This window comes from Chanodichthys erythropterus, chromosome 21, assembly GCF_024489055.1.
Source record: "Chanodichthys erythropterus isolate Z2021 chromosome 21, ASM2448905v1, whole genome shotgun sequence".
NCBI lineage: Eukaryota > Metazoa > Chordata > Actinopteri > Cypriniformes > Xenocyprididae > Chanodichthys > Chanodichthys erythropterus.
Genome location: NC_090241.1, coordinates 12,844,119 through 12,865,817, shown reverse-complemented (window position 1 = coordinate 12,865,817; position 21,699 = coordinate 12,844,119). Strand labels below are relative to the sequence as shown.

The 21,699-nt window shown below is 37.4% G+C and overlaps 2 protein-coding genes across 4 annotated transcripts in view; one reads left to right on the top strand and one right to left on the bottom strand.

Annotated features, from left to right (window-relative positions):
* cacng1a (calcium channel, voltage-dependent, gamma subunit 1a) overlaps positions 1-21,699 on the top strand; it is a 74,624-nt gene that overhangs the window by 39,136 nt on the left and 13,789 nt on the right. The window contains exon 5 of one of the 3 annotated variants that reach the window (XM_067373329.1): positions 7,369-7,461. The exons of the other annotated variants lie outside the window; for them this stretch is intronic. The gene's annotated coding sequence lies outside the window, so the exon portion shown is untranslated. Of the gene's footprint in view, positions 1-7,368; positions 7,462-21,699 lie in introns of those variants that run through there. 3 annotated transcript variants of the gene reach the window in all.
* cacng5a (calcium channel, voltage-dependent, gamma subunit 5a) overlaps positions 7,362-21,699 on the bottom strand; it is a 28,071-nt gene continuing 13,733 nt past the window's right edge. Inside the window, exons 4-8 of the mRNA XM_067373327.1 lie at positions 20,878-20,919; positions 19,203-19,289; positions 17,274-17,414; positions 9,176-9,321; positions 7,362-7,619 (exon numbers count right to left, since the gene is read on the bottom strand). Coding sequence (XP_067229428.1) covers positions 7,362-7,619; positions 9,176-9,321; positions 17,274-17,414; positions 19,203-19,289; positions 20,878-20,919 — 674 coding nt within the window. The remainder of the gene's footprint in view (positions 7,620-9,175; positions 9,322-17,273; positions 17,415-19,202; positions 19,290-20,877; positions 20,920-21,699) is intronic.

The window sequence follows — 21,699 nt, the reverse complement described above, 5'->3', positions numbered from 1 at the left end:
TGCTGAGGGCTAGGCAGATTGAGCCTCCTAGCCCCTCTGAGGAACCTGATGATCAGGTCATGCTTCCCGACAGGTTTACCATCAATGATATCATGCTGTGCCGCAATGGCAGCCACATAGATCTTTAGGGTGGAAGGAGACAGCCTTCATTCCAACACTTTTTGTAGGAAGGAGAGCACTGACCATATCGGGCATTTCCAGGGGTCTTCTTGACGACAAGAACACGAAGAGACGAAGGGGTTCCAGCATAGGCCTGTCTAGTAGACAAGGTTCTAGCTGAAGTGATAGTAGCTACCACCTGAGATGGTAAGGTACTTAAACCTGCCACCAGAGGGTGCCCCCTCCCTGTGAAAGAAAGTCCTTCCTTAGAGGAATTGGCCAGGGAGGGGCTGTCGCGAAGAGTATAAGTTTGGAGAACCATGTCCAGCCGGGCCAATAGGGCGCAACCATGAAGACTTGCTCCTCGTCTTCCCTGATCTTGCAGAATGTTTGTGCGAAAAGACTGACTGGGGAAAATGTATACTTGCGTAGGCCCTGCAGCCAGGTGTGTCAGCGCATCCGTGCTGAGGATGCCCTCGGTCAGGGAATAAAACAACTGGAAATGGGAAGTGTCTAGAGAAGCAAACAGGTATGTCTCTGAAGCATTCCCAAATCATCTGATCCGATTGGAGATGGAGTCTCCATTTTCCGGGCATGAGTGCTGTCGTGAGAGCTTGCCGGCTTCACGATTGAGCTTGCCCGGGACATGAATGGCATGAAGCGATCTCAGATGCTTCTGACTCCATAGGAGGAGATGGCGAGCGAGTTGCGACATGAGGCGGGAGCGTAGACCACCATGATGGTTGATTGTACGCTATGGTCGCAGTGTTGTCCGTGCAGACCAGAATTGCTTTTTTTCCAGTTGAACCGAACGCCCACCAAGTCCCTGTGCTTGCACAAATGTTCTCAAAAGTGAGCTAGAATCAGCCAGTTGTTGAGATAGTTGAGGATGTGAAAACCCTGCTCCCTGCTCCCTGAGCCAGGGCTTTCTCCACACCCTTCGTGAAGACAGAGGGAGATGGGGACAACCTGAAAGGGAGAACATTGTACTGGTATGTCTGCCCCTCGAAAGCAAACTGAAGGAACAGTCTGTGTTGAGGAAGAATGGAGGCATGAAAGTAGCGCTCGTGACTGTCAGACGGAGCCATAAAGCAACTACACCCAGAAACACACAGGTGGAATGACAAATTCACACCCGTGTATGTTCTTTTAAAAAATAGAAAAATCTTGAAGCACCCAGGGGAGACTGCAGAAGCTGGAAAAAGAAAGCAGAAAGCTGTTCTAGATGATATCCACTGAACTGCACCATCACAACAACACCAACTGACGACTCATACGAAACACTCTGGTGATTGCTAAGCAGAGAAGTGCTCGGCTCTGAAGTAAAAGCTTGAATGCGAGTATGCTCATGCTGCTCCTGATATACCCACAGAGCGGGGCGGAGATCGCGATGCAATACCATGTACTCAGCATACCATTGGCTCGTTTTGTTACCACTTAAAGTTGATTGGGCTTTTGGGTGAGACCCCATTCGTCAGTATGTTCTGACGTAACATCGAACATGATCGATTGAAAGGGAATGTGATTTCACTGAATAGCACAGCAAGCTGTAATATATTTTGGAATTATTTCGTTGACAAACCAACACTCACAGAGAAATTACTTTATTTAATCTCTATTGTATATTGCACATATGAAACAACTGTAAAAGTACATTTCACATCTTTATCTTTCACATCAAGGATAATTCAACAAAAAAATTAATGTCATTGTTTTCTCACCTTCATGTTGTTTCAAACCTGTATGACTTTCTTTCTTCTGTTACTTTGAACAATGTCTGTTTTTTTTTTTTCTTTTCATACCGTGAAAGTCATTTGGGTCCAATGTTGTTTTTACCCTAGTGACTTTTAAAATATCTTTTGAATCACAGAACAAAGTTGGCCATACAGATTTGAAATGACATGAAGATGAGTATATAATGACAGAATTTTTATGTGTAAACCTTTTGTACTTGAAAAATATACATTCTGTACATACTTTTTCTAAATTTATAAAAGCAGATTAAGGTATACTATGAATTTCTGGGATTCCTGTATCCACCTGTAGTTAAAACAATTAAAAGTTTCTCTGAATATGGAGGAAAATGTTTACATTAGTTGTGGTCAAGAATCGCTCTTCTGCAGATAAATCTGATGGATTGAGGTATGTTTGCTTATGTTTTCCATATCAGAACAGATATGACAAGTTAGAAATTATATATGTTCTCCTGACTAGTAAGTAATATATCTGCTGTCATGGAAGCTGGACCTTTTTTTCTTTGTTTAAGGACATGAAGTATCAAACCCAACACTGAATATACAGGTGCTGGTCATATAATTAGAATACCATCAAAAAGTTGATTTATTTCACTAATTCCATTCAAAAAGTGAAACTTGTATATTATATTTATTCATTACACACAGACTGATATATTACAAATGTTTATTTCTCTTAAATTTTAATGATTATAACTGACAACTAAGGAAAATCCCAAATTCAGTATCTCAGAAAATTAGAATATTACTTAAGACCAATACAAAGAAAGGATTTTTAGAAATCTTGGCCAACTGAAAAGTATGAACATGAAAAGTATGAGCATGTACAGCACTCAATACTTAGTTGGGGCTCTTTTTGCCTGAATTACTGCAGCAATGCGGCTTGGCATGGAGTCGATAAGTCTGTGGCACTGCTCGGGAGAGCCCAGGTTGCTCTGATAGTGGCCTTCAGCTCTTCTGCATTGTTGGGTCTGGCATATCGCATTTTCCTCTCCACAATACCCCATAGATTTTCTATGGGGTTAAGGTCAGGCGAGTTTGCTGGCCAATTAAGAACAGGGATACCATGGTCCTTAAACCAGGTACTGGTAGCTTTGGCACTGTGTGCAGGTGCCAAATCCTGTTGGAAATGAAATCTGCATTTCCATAAAGTTGGTCAGCAGCAGGAAGCATGAAGTGCTCTAAAACTTCCTGGTATATGGCTGCGTTGACCTTGGACTTCAAAAAACACAGTGGACCAACACCAGGAGATGACATGGCACCCCAAACCATCACTGACTGTGGAAACTTTACACTGGACCTCAAGCAACATGGATTGTGTGCCTCTCCTCTCTTCCTCCAGACTCTGGGACCCTGATTTCCAAAGGAAATGCAAAATTTACTTTCATCAGAACATAACTTTGGACCACTAAGCAGCAGTCCAGTCCTTTTTGTCTTTAGCCCAGGCGATACGCTTCTGACGCTGTCTGTTGTTCAAGAGTGGCTTGACACAAGGAATGTGACAGCTGAAACCCATGTCTTGCATACGTCTGTGCATAGTGGTTCTTGAAGCAGTGACTCCAGCTGCAGTCCACTCTTTGTGAATCTCCCCCATATTTTGGAATGGGTTTTGTTTCACAATCCTCTCCAGGGTGCATTTATCCCTATTGCTTGTACACTTTTTTCTACCACATCTTTTCCTTCCCTTCACCTCTCTATTAATGTGCTTGGACACAAAGCTCTGTGAACAGCCAGCCTCTTGTAACACCTCCTTTGATTTTTTTTTTAGATGTCACTCTGAGGGGTTCAGCAGATTTGACATGTACTGATAAAATCTCTTCACAAAACAAATGATCTTGAAACCTATTTTATTACTCCCACAAGTGCTTATTTACATGTGCCACAAAGTCAATGAATGAAAGTCTTTTAAATGAGTCAGAAAGTTGAAGTAAACTTAGCGTTAGTCCAGTCTTTTGATGAGTTGAAAGATGTGATGAAGATGAAATGAGCTTTAAATCCACCAGGTTATTTGAGTGCGATGCAATGTTTAAAGTCCTATTATCCACAATGAGAGATAATCCTTCAACGTCGTTTTTGGAGTCAAGGCCTTGATCTGTAGCCTCACTACCAGCTTGACTTAAACTGGAAGTGCTCCCACAATGAACACCATGATATTACACATGACACAAATAAAGTCCTTTAGTAGAGCAGAAACTCAGTTCTCAACAAAGGACATTAGAAGAGCAATTAGAAGAGCAAGCAGGTAGCTTGAGTTAAAACCATGATTTCTTCTATGGTGGCCAGGCTTATATGCTGGCTACCTCCAGGCACTAGCGCCCTCAAGCTGCTCCTAGTGGTACTACCATTGCTTTACCCACTACACACTAGGAAAACAATAATAATAATAACGGAGCTAAAATACAATAATAAAACCAGGTAATGGATTGTCCATTATACTCTTTTGCAATGAACTTGTGTCTTGCCCTCCTTGTGCAAGGTGTCAATGGTCATCTTTTGGACAACTGTCAAGTCAGCAGTCTTCCCCATGATTGTGTAGCCTACAGAACTAGACTGAGAGACCATTTAAAGGCCTTTGCAGGTATTTTGAGTTAATTAGCCAATTAGAGTGTGGCACCAGGTGTCTTTAATATTGAACCTTTTCACAATATTCAAATTTTCTGCAATACTGAATTTGGGATTTTCCTTAGTTGTCAGTTATAATCATCAAAATTAAAAGAAATAAACATTTGAAATATATCAGTATGTGTGTAATGAATGAATATAATATACAAGTTTCACTTTTTGAATGGAATTAGTGAAATAAATTTTATGATGATATTCTAATTATATGACCAGCACCTGTATATCATTATTGTAAGCTTATTGTGGTGAGATTGGGTAAGAAAAGAATACAGTTTTTGACAGAGTTTTTTCTAAGAAATTAATTCCTAATTAAGAAATAAATGTTAACTTCTCTATAGTGTACCTTTTAAAATCATGTAAAATATTTCGTATTACACACACTTGCTACACAGCGGCTACACATTAGTATAGTGTAACATCAATACAGAAGTCTCTAACATATTTATATATTAAACACATTTATGGCCCATATGTACAAAAGTTAAATGAAACAGTGTTATGTTCTGAAAAAAGAAAAAAGAAAAAAAAAAGACGATGACTTTAAGAAGAAAGCGGCAAAAATTATTTGATGTGCTGTACATTTCAGACTACCAGAGAAATTAACTCCTATTCTTTCCTCTGGCAATCCTTCATTGTGATATTCACATAGCTGTTTTGAAATCATAAACTATAAAATTAACGAAATTTAACAGCCAAAAATTGGAATAAAATTTTCCCTTGGGTGAGATGCTTTGCCATCTTGAGCATGACTAATAGAATATACAGTATATGTTCTTATTTTAAGCTTTTGTTTTTTACTGGCTCTTTGTTTTCAGACAAATTCAACTAGCAATGGATGGTATATACAAGAAGATGACAGAGCTTATTTTGATTAAATCATGTAAGAGTACAATAGGCCAACTCTCTCTTTCATAATAAAGAGGGCAAACTGTAATTAATCTATAATCATTTGTAATACATAAATCATAACAATTGGAAAATATATACAGTGGAGAAATTTATTATAAAACATACATAGAATTTTACATGTTTATTCTTTTTATAATATATACCACAGTGAAACAATCAATAATACAGTATTTATTTCTTATAATACACTCTAAATGCTGGGTTAAAAACAACCAAAAAAGTTGGGTTAAATATGGACAAACCTGCCGGTTTAGTTAAAGATGTAATATTAGATGTAATATAATTGTAATATTAGATGTAATATAAGTCTCTGGTGTCCCCAGAATGTGTGTGAAGTTTCAGCTCAAAATACCCCACAGATCATTTATTATAGCGTGTCAAATTTGCAACTATTTGGGTGTGAACAAAAACATGCAGTTTTTGTGTGCATCTCTTTAAATGCAAATGCGTACGCTTTTCAAAAGAGGGCGGAGCTTTAACAGCTCACGCTTTGGTTGCTCAACAACAACAACAAAGCTGGAGAATCTCATGCAGCCAAAATGACGAGTGTCAGTAACAATGTTCAGCCTTACATTGTTCAAACCGGAGTGGGACACTAATGGAGAGACTCAGGAAGAAGTGCAACTGGACATTTCTGAATGGTTAATGGATAAATTTAGTTGCTGTGGAGTTGATTCAACTCATCGACTAACAGGTGCCATCATGTTTTGTGCAAATCCATGACACTCGTTTGTGAAGCAGTTTATTTAACTAAACTATTGATTAAAAATTACTATATGGCTAGCTTAAAATTAACCCAAAATTGGTTTAAAAAATGGCTGGGTGAAAACAACCCAATTGCTTGGTTTATCCATATTTAACCCAACATTTTTTAGAGTGTAATCAAAACAAATTTTGTCTCTGTATCACTGATGTGTTGATTTTCTGATCAGATCAGAATGTAAAGCACTAGCATATAACAAAAAGTAACTTTATTTTGATTGTGTGCTTTAGACATTTTGTTGACAATAAGTAAAGTTGTTCCTACATGTCGACTAACTCTTAATAGAGTATTAGTAGACTGTGTACTTAATATCTGCTAACACTTTATTTTGATGCCCCCCTCCCCAACAGACATTCGCCTGAATTTAAGTAACTCTGCAAGTACATGTCAATTTATTCTATTAACCCGAATCCCTTATTCTACTAACCCTACCCATAACGGCCTACTGATACTAAACTAATAGTCTATTGAGAGTTAGTTGGCATGTAGGTGCAAGGTAACTTACAGTCAAGAGAATGTCCAAAGCGGACCATCAAAATAAAGTGTAACAAAAAAATAAAAAAATAAAATAAAATAAAATAAAATAAAAATAAATAAAATAAATAATCTAGAATAGTCTAGAAGTCTATAATAATATTAACATTCATATCAAACACATCTTAATCTAAAGACCACAGCCAGTCTCCTCAGTGACACCAAAACACATTAAAATAACATAAAACATCAATATTTAAGCTCTGTGTTATGGTTATTAATAACAAGTGCATATTAATGGTGAGTCACATTATATTATTTTCTAGTAAGTGCTTTAACGACCAGGCATGCCGGTCCATGGCTACCATGAGTCAATCATTTCAATAATTTAAATACTTATTTTATACCATCATTTCTAGATTTATTTATTTTTTTTAAAACATATTGCAAAGAACCAACTAACTGTTTGAATGAAAATATTCTAAAATAAAACCCACACCTTTAAGAAAAAGGCAGAGATAACTACTATTTGCTGCACATCAGTGCGGTGCACTGCAAATAACATGATACCATCAACTGATGTATTAAACTGCATTGGTACTGAAAGCTCTCAAAGACAAGTAAATAACGTCCAAACACACATGATCTCCAGTGTCAAAGCCATTTCTGGGCACAGCATCTTTGAGATTTAGCTGTAGAGCTCTCTCCTTCTCAGATATCACTAATGTGCATTTGCTATCTCAACAGGGCGATGAAGACATCTGATCATAGTCAGGACACTTGAGGAGGGCAGGGTAGTTTGAATTCATTTGGAGGGATGCTACACTGGAGATATCTGAGGGGCTGCGTCCACGAGCCCTGGCATCTGGATGCAGGAACTGACCAGAATAGTCAGAACAGTTACTGAGGCGTGGTCTGTAGAAACCCGGGTGTGGCCTGTACATCTCCTCTGCAGTGTACCGTTTCATAAACAGGTAGACAGACATCACACCTGCTGCCTGATGGTGACAGAGAAAGTTTGAAGAATATGTGAAATTAATAAAATACATCAAAATATTTTACATTTCTTTTAGGTATCTAGGATACTCATTGAGTCTCATTCATTAATTACTGTGTGGATTTTTCATACTTATATTACATTTCTTTTAGGTATCTAGGATACTCATTGAGTCTCATTCATTAATTACTTGCTTTTGAGGTTGGAAGCAAGAAAAGACATGCTGTTCAAAAGTGTGTCCACAAGGGTAACAGGCAGGGGCAAATAAGTAGCATGAAATGTGGTACTGGAGGCCACTGGTGCAGATTCATCGAATATTTGGACAGTTGCAGAGGTTAAAAATAAAGTTGTTTAATGCAAAAAGAAGAATTTCAGTGCAAACAAAGGAAAAAAGAAACGTGGTGGACCAAGACCATCTGATATTTTGATGAAAGGATGGCTACAATCTTGAGTGGCACTCTAGGAGGCAGAGAGTGACCTAATACAGGAGCAAATCACAACACAGTAATAATTTTATTTAAGTGAATCAAATTAAAATTATTTTGATATTCCTCTTTAGACATTTTACTAGCTAGTAGTTAGTAGAATGTCTAAAGTGGACCATCAAAATAAAGTATTACCAAATATTTAAACTGAATTATCAAGTAAACATAACTGCAATCTCTCTTGTTCCCTCCAATGCATCCATACACAGCAGGTGGTAATGAAGAAACTGAGGTCCAATCATTTACTTCCCAAGCATACACCTTCCAATGTGCCACTGTGCAGAGTCGCACTGGGTCCTGACCAACAAGGAGCTCCCTAATCAAGACACCCTCAATCAAGATAGCCAGCCAACTGGAAATAAATATCTATTTGAATAAATTATAGGTATTGTTTAACAGTCTTTAAATTAATGACTGGGGCATAAGCCCAAATGTGAACCAGCGCTGAGGGAGTGGTGAAAGCAGTTTTGGTGGAGCTTTACTGGAATTGTCCATGGTAACCTGCCATTGAGAATCAAGAGATGAAAAAACATCTGACCTGAAAGTAATTCTGTAATATATGTATATATACACAAAACAATATACTTTATATATGTTACGGTTGCTGGTGTAAAGAGGAGGCAGATCACGGATTTCCACAAACATACAATACTTTAATGTAAACGAAGGCAGAGTACACCATACAAACTCTAACATAAACAGAGAACGGACAAGGAGTGCAGGGAGTGAGTGCAATATATGGGGAGTGCTGACAATAGAGTCCAGGTGCAGGTGATGAGTGATGATGAGGAGCTGACGAGGGAAGTGAGTGCAGGTGTGGAGACAGGAGGATACTGGGAAATGGAGTCCAGGGAAACAAGGGATCCGTAACAATATACACATATTTACTAAGCCACTGCGAGTATGAGTATGAGTTTGAGTATTGGTTCTAAATTTAAACAATTTCAGTGTGAACTGATTGGTAAATTAATTTATTAAAAAAAGAATCAATACAGATTTTACGCACAGTTAGTGAATGAGACCCACTGTCTTCAATATATACACAAAGATGAAAGATAAGCAGAAATGTTACCTCAGTAAGCAGGAAGGAGACTGCAGCAAAAGCAAAAGACCAGCCATATTTATAACTGAAATAAGCTTCATTCGTTTTCGTTCTGTTCAACATCTCATCATTAATACTGGATATATACAAGACCAGACCAACCACCAGGGACAGACCTGAAATAAAGAGAAAATTAGCCAGGAAAAAAAAAGAGGAAAAGTGAAGCATACTGAACTAAAAAGTTATCTGGCTTTCAGAAAAGTTCTGAGAATTGAACACAAGTGTCATCCAATTCTTCTGGACAGTCTTCAAGCATCAATTGCTTTCTTGCAGAAGTTTTTTTTAATTATTGTTAATATTTTAGTTTTTCTTGGTTAATTCTTAGTTCCCTTTCAGTCGGTCACATTCGATGTACGTCGGAACTGACTGACGAATTAGGCATCATTTCGAGAGACCAATCTACTTCGAGTGTAACTAAAACGAGCCAATGCACAGTGGCATGGGATAGTTGCAATCAGCTTCTCTGTCCTACAGCGAGGGTATAAATGAGCAGCATGTGCGTCGCATATTTGCTTTTCGCTTCAGAGCCGAGTGGATGAGTTGTTCCTGCTCTGCAAATTTATTGAGAGTGTTTAACTCAGACGAGTCGTTCTTACATGGCTTACACGGTTTGACCCTGCATCTTTTTCAAGATGGCATTCAAACCATGTATTTCTGGATGCAGTCATTACTTGGCTCTGTCTGACAGTAATGATCACTGCCTCACATACTTGGACCATAGGCACTCTGAAGTGGCGTTCATGGATGGCTCATGTTCTTACTGCGGGAACAGTACACAAATTTTTCCTAGAGCTGCTGTAAAGCCAAAACAATCTCTGTCCATTAATTTTCCTATTATCACTGTGAAGCTGTTTTGAAACAATCTGTATTGTAAAAAGCGCTATATAAATGAAAATGAAAATGACCATTGCGGTGTCTAGACTCTGATACCTCGAACAAGGTAAAGCCCCTTTGCATATTCCCTGGTCTAGTTCTTTTTCTGGGCCACCTCAGAAGAAGCCTACTTCAGGTGACCTGAAGATCACAGTGAGGAATACCCTGCCGAGTCAACCTCATTGGGCCTCTCACTCCTCTTCCACACCACCACATCCTCTCTGGCGGGCAAGGCTTACACAGCTTGTGGAGAAGCCGCTTCCACCCTGAATGCCATGGTGCTCCTGCAGGTCTACCAGGCCAAAGCACTCAAGGAACTGCACAAGGGTAGTTAAGAACCAGGTGTTATGCTGGAACTGCGTACACCAACACACCTTGCCCTACGGGCGACGAAAGTCACTGCACGCTCCCTGGGTCAGGTCACCTGTGGCTGAACCTGGCAGATATGCATGACCCTGACCCCCAGATTCGGTTCCTCAACGCCTCTGTCTGTGAGGCCAGCTTCTTTGGTGACGCTGTTGAAAACTTGGCCAAGCAGTTTTCAGCAGCACAGAAGCAGACAGAGGCAATCAAGCACATCCTGCCCCGGAGACCAGCTGCTGCCTCCACTCAGTCGCCGGCTGCAGCGCCTCCGCCTGCTTGTAGCCTCCACCTAGGCAGCAGTCGGCCGGCCGTAGGAGGAGTGCCCCACCCATCCAGCCTCCCACCAAAACCAGGCGGCAGGCGTAAGGGCAAGCGGCCCTGAGATGGGCAACCCAAAGATGTGAGGATCTGCTCTTCGGGGGATTTTGACTGCACAACTCCCTCCCCTTTGCCTTTCAACAAAAGAGCAGTTTCCTCTATCTCTGGGTCACAAGAGGGAGTGGATGGCAGTGTGCGACGCAGTACAGATCCCTTGCCACTCCCATTCCCCTCTTCTATTGCGAGCGGGCAGCAGTATGCAGTTAGAGGATGCCGCCAGGCCTTCTCATGCACCCTCTGCCCCACCCTGGAACCAGGTAAGTGTGGCCCAGCACACTCAGACTCCACTTCAGGCCACCCCAATGCCTCCCAAGTCGAGTCCCTATGTTCCACTTTGCTGTCCCACACCTGGATCTTCTGTGGTCCCATTGGTCCCACTTGAACAGTGTCTGGGAGCCTGGCTAGCGCTCCCCAGCCCGTCTCGCTGGCTCATCGGTACAATCAAACTCAGCTATGTGATTCAGTTCACCCAGCATCCCCCCAAGTTCAGGGGCATCCACTTCACCTCTGTGCAGAGCAGAAATGCGCCATCAGATCAACATCCTACTGGCGGTGCAGGCAGTCCAGCTGATATGGGACCTCTTCGGAGCCACGCAGGTAGACCCGTTTGCCTCTCCGGACTCGACCCATTGCCAACTGTTTTACTCCCTGACCGAGGAGACCCTCAGCATAGATGCACTGGCACACAGCTGGCCCCAGGGCCTACTCAAGTATGCAAACGGACACGTACGTCCCATCGCCACAGTCACTGTACCGCCGCTGTATGGCCGAGTCACTAGCTCAGCTCCTCAGTGGAAAAACAAATATGCGATGCACCTGCTGCTCATTTATACCCCCGCAGCAGGACAGAGCAGCTTGACGCAATTATCGCATGCCAGTGTGCAATGGCTCGTTTTAGTTAACGAGCCAATACACTAAGTATTGTAGACCAATCTACACTCCAAGTAGATTGGTCACTCAAAGCAATCCCCAATTTGTCGGTCAGTTCCGGCGTAAGTCTCCATTCCCTCCTTCAGGGAACAAGGGTTACATATGTTTTTTATCCATTCAGCCATTATAGTAGAATTCTAGTACTATAAAAGTTATTATAAAAAAGTATATTATTGTCCAAAAATTACACGATTCATTCCTAGTGTATATATGGATGTAACCTTTTCCGGTAACACTTTATAATAATGTTCAGTTATAAGTCACTTGTAAATTATTAGTTAATGATGAACTAATCATTTACAAAACATGATTATATGTTCATAAATGATTGATAAGTGATATGTTAACATTTTATGAATGTTTTATTAATTCAGTTATAGGTCATTTATAAATTATTAGATAATGTTCAACAAATCATTTACAAAACATGAATATACATTCATATATGATTAATAAATGATAAACTAACATTTTAAAAATGTTTTATTAATTTAGCTATAAGTAATTTATAATTTATTAATTAATGATCAGTGATTAGTTAATGAGTATTAGTAAATTATCATTAGTAAATTATCAGTATATGATTTATTGATGAAGTTGTAAGCTGGTCTGTGTTCAAAAGCACAAAAATGCAGGTGTGCTAAAGCACTATTTTTAAGAAGAGTAATTTATTTGTTTTGAAGTGGATAAACATTTATAAATGCCTTACAATCAGGTGATTCCAGTGGATTATATTAAATCCTTTCACTCATCAGCACAGACTTGTGTTCTGTGTGGAGTGTGTGGGGTCTAGTGATGAAGTCATCCTCTGATCCGGATTTACCTTCCACTGAAGCTCACTTCAGATGCTTCAGAGTTCAACAATCCATGTGTGTCAGAGAAGACAGCTGTCTATACCCTCACCAGTCAGCACTTACACTGCACTATACACTACAAAGTGTTCAACACCTGTTATAGATGATGTGTAAACACATGAATAAATCATTTACAAAGCTTTCTGCATACCCTATTCTAAAGTGTAAACTATTCTTCACTTGTAAATGTGTTACGTATCATTTGTAGACCTTTCTTACCTGTTACAAATTATTTGTATATGTATACAAGTCATTTATAACACTTTCTGCATCCCCTATTCTAAAGTGTAAACTGTTCATCACTTATAAATGTGTTACATATCATTTATATACCTTTCTTCCCTGTAACAAATTATTTGTATATGTATACAAGTAATTTATAACACTTTCTGCATCCCCTAAAGTTTAAACTACTCATCACTTATAAATGTGTTACATATCATTTGCAGATGTTCCTGTTACATGATCCATCTCACTCCATCACTTTACCAAAGCCTAAAATTTACATTATTAAAATAAATAAATAAATAACTAAATCAACACTCTGCCGCCGTTTAACCAGCACTTAATCATTTAATTTTTATCTTGTTTTTCATGGAACAGCTCCTCACCATAACATGAAAACGCACCATAAACTGATAATAAACGTAGTCCATTATTTTGTGCATTATTTTCAAGTCTTCAGAAGTCGTACAATGCCATTGTGTGAGGAAACGATTCTTATAATGTAATATAACCATTATACATTAATAATCGTATCAATCCGCTGTTTCATACCTTTCAAATTAAAATTGGCACATCTAACTATAGAGGGTATGCATCAACGTCACTTTCCCGCCAAAACCGCGGTGTCACGGTTGCACACAAGAACAAGATGGTAGATCCAAGCGCAGCATAAGTATTTATTGGGGAGTCCAGAAACGTAAATCCAAGGCAGGCAAGAGGTCAAAATCCAGATAATCAGTCCACAAAAACAAAGACAAAAGCCAGCAATACAAACAGTGCACGTAACAATACAACAAACCACAACTGAGGACAGAAACAACTGAGATTAAATAGACAGACACTACTGAACAAACACAAAACAGCTGGGTGCAATGAACGAGGTTAATGAGTCCAGGGAAGTGTCTTATGGGTAATGTAGTGAATGCAATGGGTGGAAATGAGAGTCCGGGATGGAGTGCCCTCTAGTGGCTGATAGGGCACTCTCACTGGTGATTGTGACACGCGGTCCCTCAGCTGGACTGAGTGGCAAAAGAACCAGCTGCGTAACTGAATTAATAGGAGAAATGGCGAAAACGTGAGTAAAACTAACGAATTACCCTAAAGGTTGGACTCGAAAGTGTTTCTTACAACTTGTCAAATAAACCTAATCCATGGATATTGACATGCAGCCAGGAGTCGTGTTTCCTGACATTTATATGTGCCTGATTTGATGCCGGGGAAATACATAGAGCAAATCTGGCTGTGAATATTTTATATAACTACAATATCGGTAAATCTGCTTAATCACTTATATCAATGTTATATCGTCATATTGTCCAGCCCTAAAACATATATAGTTTTATAGTATAGTTTTTGACAGTGTTGTTATTTAAAATCACCCACTTATGCAGAATATAAGACGGAAAATATTTAATTGATGAGTCGTCAACATAATATATAACAATACAATATATAAGGTATGATTTTACCTCAAAATCCAACAATCCAGCTGTTTCTGTGAATTGCAGTGATCCATTTGCTTCTTTTTCTGTTGCTTTCTCTAGTTTTTAAATATATGCCTCAGGGTTTGTGTCAAATCTATTGGTACAGTCAGCCGCAAAACACTTACCCGTTTTGAATGTGTTTTTTGTGTTTTTCGCCACATCAAGGTGAAAACCAATGCTGCTGCTCAGTCTTTTGCCACTCAGCGTGCGCTACCGCAGTCCTAGCGGTCGACGGTGACGTCACGTGCATACCCTCTATACGTCAAACCTCGCTCCTTATTGGCTGTCACATATGATTTGCGACTACCACAGAGTGTTTGCGACATGCCGAATTTAAGTTGCTGTGTTAGATTCAGCGCGACGCTTAAAAAGATGGAAATGCAGATCGGAGGAATGTTTGCAGCGATTTAACACTTTAATTTCATTCTGTTGCTCACACAAAATTATGATTTGCTGTCATTTCGCTGGTAATGTAGCACACGCGTCGTTTTGTCTGTTCTGTATACTGCTTTTTGTAATGTTTTAAACAACCTGGTCTCATGACGAAAACGTACCCGTGGGCACGTTTTCGCGAGTCGCGAAATACGTACCAGTGAGTACATATTGCTGCAGTTTCGCTCTGAAATGTCCACTGAGCGGCGCCAAAAGCAAGTTTTTTTGTTGTTGTTTTTTTGCCGGAGCAAATAATAGGGTAAATGCGGTACGTTTTTATGACGTTGCTTTTTAGACGAATCGCCGTGGTTCTCGATTTGACATTTGCACTCCGTTTCGTTTTAAAATAACTTCCCACCAACGCCACGCCTAAACCTACCCGATAGTGTTAACAAAAGCAAACGTGATGTAAGAAGCGTCCCTTTTCCAGCTCGTTTAGATCTCTCTTTGAGCTCTTTTTTTTTTTTTTGCCGTCAGTCGCCTTTCGCGAGATTCTTACCCATGCAGGCAGGGGGAGTCGACTCCTCGCCCTAAGTCCGACTCCATATCGGCCGAGCTACCGAGCAAGCTTGGTTACAGCCAAAAAAAGCGAAAAGCGTAGAGCCGGAAAGTCCAAAGTACGTTCGTTTACAAATCAGGCACTCTGGTCAGATGCGTTTTGAAGCCGTGACATGATATTGCGCGAGGAAACAGCAAAACGAGTCTTTACGAATCCATAATCCGACCCCGGCCGTCGTTGAAACCGTGCGTGAAAACGAGCAAAAATGCTTATCGACGTTTTACCGGGCTCTAGCGTTCGTTTCTGTCGGAAACTGCAGCGAGACGTACTCGTCGGTACGTAATTTTGTGTCTCGTGAAAACGTGCCCACTGGTACATCTCTCCTATGAGACCAGGTTGGTTTTAAATAAATTATTGTGACTAATGTACATTTTTCCATAGACATTATAATAAACATGTCTATGCATTTATCTGCCACTACGTATATTGTCAAAATGGTTATGCTTAAGGTTATAGGGTGGAGTAGGGAGCTTAAAATTATTCTTTTCATACAACAGTATATCAACTAAGATAACAGTCACTGTTAATATAACTATATTGCGTTTTTACTTTTGTGAAGTGGCTAAAAAGTGGTCATGTTTAGGTATATGGGGTGAGTTAGGGGCTCAAAGATATCTATATAATAGTAAAATATATTTGCATAAAAAATTATAATTTTTATATGAAAATATATAATTTAAATATCGGGATTCGTATATATTTTTATATCCTGTAAATCAAAGATATACTTTTCATATGGCAAATAAATGGTAAATTTACAAATTGCAGTTTGTACATAATTTATAAAGAAGATCTGCAAATGATATGTAACACATTTATAAGTGATGAATAGTTTACACTTTAGAATAGGGTATGCAGAAAGTGTTATAAATGACTTGTATACATATACAAATAATTTGTAACAGGTAAGAAAGGTCAACAAATGATGTGTAACATTTATAAGTGATGAATAGTTTACACTTTAGAATAGGGTATGCAGTAAGTGTTATAAATGACTTGTATACATATACAAATAATTTGTAACAGGAAACAAAGGTCTACAAACGATATGTAACACATTTACAAGTGAAGAATAGTTTACAATTTAGAATAGGGTATGCAGAAAGTTTTGTAAATGATTTATTCATGCGTTTACACATCATCTATAACAGGTGTTGAACACTTTATAGTGTGTAGTGCAGTGTAAGTGCTGACTGGTGAGGGTATAGAGAGCTGTCTTCTCTGACACACATGGAGTGTTTAACTCTCTGAATCTGATGTGAGCTTCAGTGGAAGGTAAATCCGGATCAGAGGATGACTTCATCACAGAACACAAGTCTGTGGATTTAATATAATCCACTGGAATCACCTGACTGTAAGGCATTTATAAATGTTAATCCACTTCAAAACAAATAAATTACTCTTCTTAAAAATAGTGCTTTAGCATACCTGCATGTTTGTGCTTTTGAACACAGACCAGCTTACAACTTCATCAATAAATCATATACTGAGCATTTAATAATGGTTTGTTCTTCATTTGTTCATGGTTAACAATTGTTTTTTGAGATAATGATACTAAAACAATTTTGTCATAAATACTTCAGTTATTATAAGTGATAAATAATGTTTTGACTATTAACTTATAAACCATCCACTAATGATCTGTTTGATTTATTTCATTAAGATAACTTACAACACATTTGTAAATTGTTAGCATAACACTTGTTAATCATTTATGAATGTATATTGTAATGTTTTGTAAATGATTCGTTCATCATTAACTAATAATTTATAAATGACTTATAACTGAATTTATGAAACATTCATAAAATATTAGTATATCACTTATCAATCATTTATAAATGTTTATTCATGTTTTGTAAATGATTTGTTAATAATTAACTAATAATTCATAAATGACAACTGAACGTTATTATAAAGTGTTACCCCTTTTCCTACCACACTTTTTACTACTTTGAACTCAAACCCACCTGACAGGATAAAGAAGATTCCAGAGATGAAGGCCAGAATAGTGCGTTGAGGACGGATGTGTCCAATATTACTCAGCACAAAGCCAATGAACATGAAGAATAGACTGACCAGTGGAAAAGGAGTGGCAGAGCGGATCATTTCTAGAATCAAACCCAAATAAATAATTACTGATGATGGATACCTGATTCTTTTACATCCTCTATGTGTAATCTCATTATTACTGAAACAAAAATATAAACAGCAAATATATAATTAAACTGTCTGTTTGTTAATGCCCTGCAGGTTGTAGACCAAATATATGTTGAACTGTACATGTGAGGCTTGGTGTTCATGTGAGCAGGGGCAGTTCTACATGGTAGCCAGCTTACATGGTAGCCAGCTAGCATCGGGCCCCACTGGAATCTGGCAAATCTAATCAAATGCAATTTAATCAACATTATCTTATTTAAAAGGTTAAGGAAGAAATTAACATTTGCTTTACAGATATCATACTTTATCGATCTACACTGAGAAAAAAAAAATGTATTCAATTTTATTCAAGCCAAAAATATTTAACATCACTGAAACAACCTATATATCAGGCTCTCTAAGATTACCACGTGTATTATACATTTTATCATGTTTTTTTTCTTTTTCCATTGTGCTTATTTTGGTCACTCGTGGCCACCTATTTTTAAAGCAGTGCCTCAGCCTAACCTGCCCACACACACCCATTTATAATGCTCTTGACATGCCCCTGTATGTGAGTGTCTTGTGAGAGGTTAAATGAGACCGATAAGTTGACTTAGACAAACATGGGGTGTTATTGGATTTCAATTCCTGGTACTAAGACAAACTGAAAATCATTCATCCCATTAGAGACCTCTGACACAGTGACATACATATGCAAAGCACAAATCAGGAGTCAAAAGACTAACTATTACACATTTTTCATATATTTTACTTTTTCTGAAAATGTAATACTTCAACTTAATCATTGCATCTCAGATTTTATTACAAATTTCTACCATGGATATTTAATGAACAGTTAAGTATTTTGAAAAGTAAAAATCTGAAATCCAATTTGACCCTGGATGTAAATAATAATAATAACAAAATACATTAATACAAACAAACAACCTGGAAACTACAATACTTTATGAATTGTGGAAAAATGCTTAAAATTTGTTGAATGCCATAGTTATCGATTAACATCAATTAGCTAAATCAAATCAATGTTGTAACCACTCATTGCCTTTAAAACACTTATACACAGTTTTTAAGGTGGTTTAATTTTGAGGTTGTTCCAAGGTTTATTATATGTATTTAGCATTTATTTTTGTGTCAGAAGTGCATACTTGACATTATTTGACAGATCAAGCAGCCAACCAAATCTTAGTAGATAACAACTTAAACCAATCCTATCAAATCCTAAAGTAAAACAAATCCTCAAGTATTTTTTAAATAATATTTACAGTAGTAGGTCCTAGTGCAGTACATTTAGGGTGTGCTTACACTTGTAGTTTGGTTCTCTTTGTTCTTTTGGTCAGGACCAAAAAAGAAAATGATACATTTCATACATGTCATGATTTGCTTAGAGTTCACACTTACATTTTTAACACCCAACCTAAGGATTTTTTATTTTTTTTTGGTTTGTTTAGATGTCTTTGGTCAGTGTTGCATTCAGTCAAATCGCATCAGAGTTCATTTAAAAGTGGACTTCTTTGGTGCGCACCAGGATGGCAGCATTCATGCTTATTCAAATAAACCACAAAGCAAATTTGTTTTAATCTAAACAAACCTGCTAAGCGTGAACACTCCCATAGTGCAGTGAGAGAAATTCCAGTCTTGTAGAATGACTTTTCCTCATTACTCCTTTAGAGCTCAGTGACTAAACAACATTCACAAAGCCATTTTTAAAACAAGTTTAGGAAAAGAGACTCACTCACTCAAGACGCTGGCCGTAGACTCTGATGTCATCTGAACATTCATGGGCATCACATACTCTATAGTGAAGCAGCGACCCTTCTCCTCTCCTTGAAAAAATAAAACCATGAACAGTGCTACCGTGAAGACAGCAAAAAATTATTGTAAAATTATCATACTTGTTTTAAATAAAGTCATTAGATTATACAGAAGGGTTGGGGATGCCCCTTATATTATTAATTAATTTATTTATTTATTTTTAAAAAATCAGCGGCCAGTGAGCTGCAGCTCAACATTCAAACAAATACTGGTAGTGTTTCCTCAGCTCCACCAGTATCAGACCTGCTGTGGGGGTTAATTCACGTATGTTACATGTGCAGCAGCAGCAGCATGTCTTACATGCTCACAGCAATGTCTGTGAATGTATTGGCAGTAGCAAGTCTCTGTACTTGTTCTGCAGCAGCAGCAGCTTAGCAGATCTCTTCCACCAAGACCAAATACATTAACATTGCCCTATCCATTACCATGCCAATCTCTATTACTATACCAATCTCCCGAGAGTTGTCATGTCAGAATTATCATTAAGAAGAAGAAGAAATGTTACATCTCTATGATCAACTAATTCAATTATGTTTTGTGAGATTTGCTATAGTTTACCTGACACTTTCAGTTTACTTTTTTTTCTGATGTTTTAGACAAACTAGAAACATATTTGAAAGTATTCGATTTGTTTTTATTTCAGTGGACCACAATCAGTATGTCAGCTACACTACTGGGTGGTGCAAAGGTTTGTAGGTCAAACATTTTGCTTTGTAGTGTTTTTAGTAACAAGGCCACTCAATAACCCACTTGTCCAGAACCATTTGGACCATATGGATGTGACCCTAGTACAAAATCCTATTATATAATCCATTAACAATTACTCGCACAGTGTCTGCAAACAATATCTATTTTGAGAGATCTAAAAAAAAACAGAATGAACAGAATTAGATTTTTAAAAAAAATATTTTCACTGTGTCTGCAATAATAATTATATTAAGTTTGTTAAATACATTACCATTCAAAAGTTTGGGGTTGGTAAGATTTTTTTATGTTTTTCAAAGAAGTCTTTTATGCTCACCAAGTCTGTATTTATTTGATGCAGTAAAACATTAATATTGTGTAATATTATTACAATTTAATATAATATAGTTTAAAATGTACTTTATTCCTGTGATGGCAAAGCTGAATTATTCCATTCTTCAATGTCGCATGAACCTTCATAAATCATTCTAATATACTGATTTGGTGCTCAAGAACCATTTGTTATTATTATCAATGTTTAAATCAGTTGTGCTGTTTAATATTTTTATGGAAACCATGTTATATATATATATATATATATATATATATATATATATATATATATATATATATATATATATATATATATATATATATTATTTTATTTTTTTCAGAATTCTTTAATTAATATAAAAACAGCATTCATTTAAAACAGAAATCTCCTGTAACATTATAAAAGACTTTACTGACAGTTTTGATTAAGTTAATGAATCCCTGCTGAAGAAAAGTTTAAATTTCTTTAAAAAAAAAAAAATCTGACTGACCCAAAACTTTTGAACAGAAGTATACAGTATGTCTTCCTAAAAGGAAAGGAGAGAGAGCGAGAGAGAGAGAGAGAGAGAGAGAGAGAGATACCTGATTTAACAGTTGGTAACACTCGAGCTGGGGCTGGTAACTCTATAAAAGGAAGAGGAACTGAAATCACTTATTGCCTGTATGTCTACAAAGTCCCATTACCAAAATTATAAAACATTCCAGCATGAGGTAAAGGCACTGCAGAGTTAAAGAGGTACAGGATCTGCTATTGCAAGATTGTACAGCGATTAGCTAGAGAAAAGGACTGGAAACTAAAACAGGAGTTTACAGGAGATAGCAGAAAGTAAATGAATGCATATCACTGAATGGCTTTATTAAAACAAATAATGGTAACACAATAAGGTTCATTAGTTAATGCATTAACTAACATGAACTAACCATGAACAATACATTTGTTACTGTATTTACTGATCTTCGTTAACATTAGTTAATGAAAATACAGTTTTTCATTGTTTGTTCATGTTAGTTCACAGTGCATTAACTAATGTTAACAAGATTTTAATAATATATTAGTAAATGTTGAAATTAACATTAACTAGATTAATAAATGCTGTATAAGTGCAGTTCATTATTAGTTCTTGTTAACTAATGTAGTTAATTAATGTTAAATAATTAACCTTATTGTAAAGTGTTACCCAAATAATTAAAGAACTCAACTTTACTTTTGTCTTTTCAAACCCTTTTTTTTTTTCTGTACAACAGAGAATCAAACAAATGAGGATCTAATTTGAAGCAAAACATGTTCATGTGTTACATGTATCTTAATCTAAGCTGTAAATGATTTTGTGTGAATTTGTGAGTATGTGAGATTTAAACAGTGCCATGAACACATAAAAATGGGGTACATAAATATATTGTAAA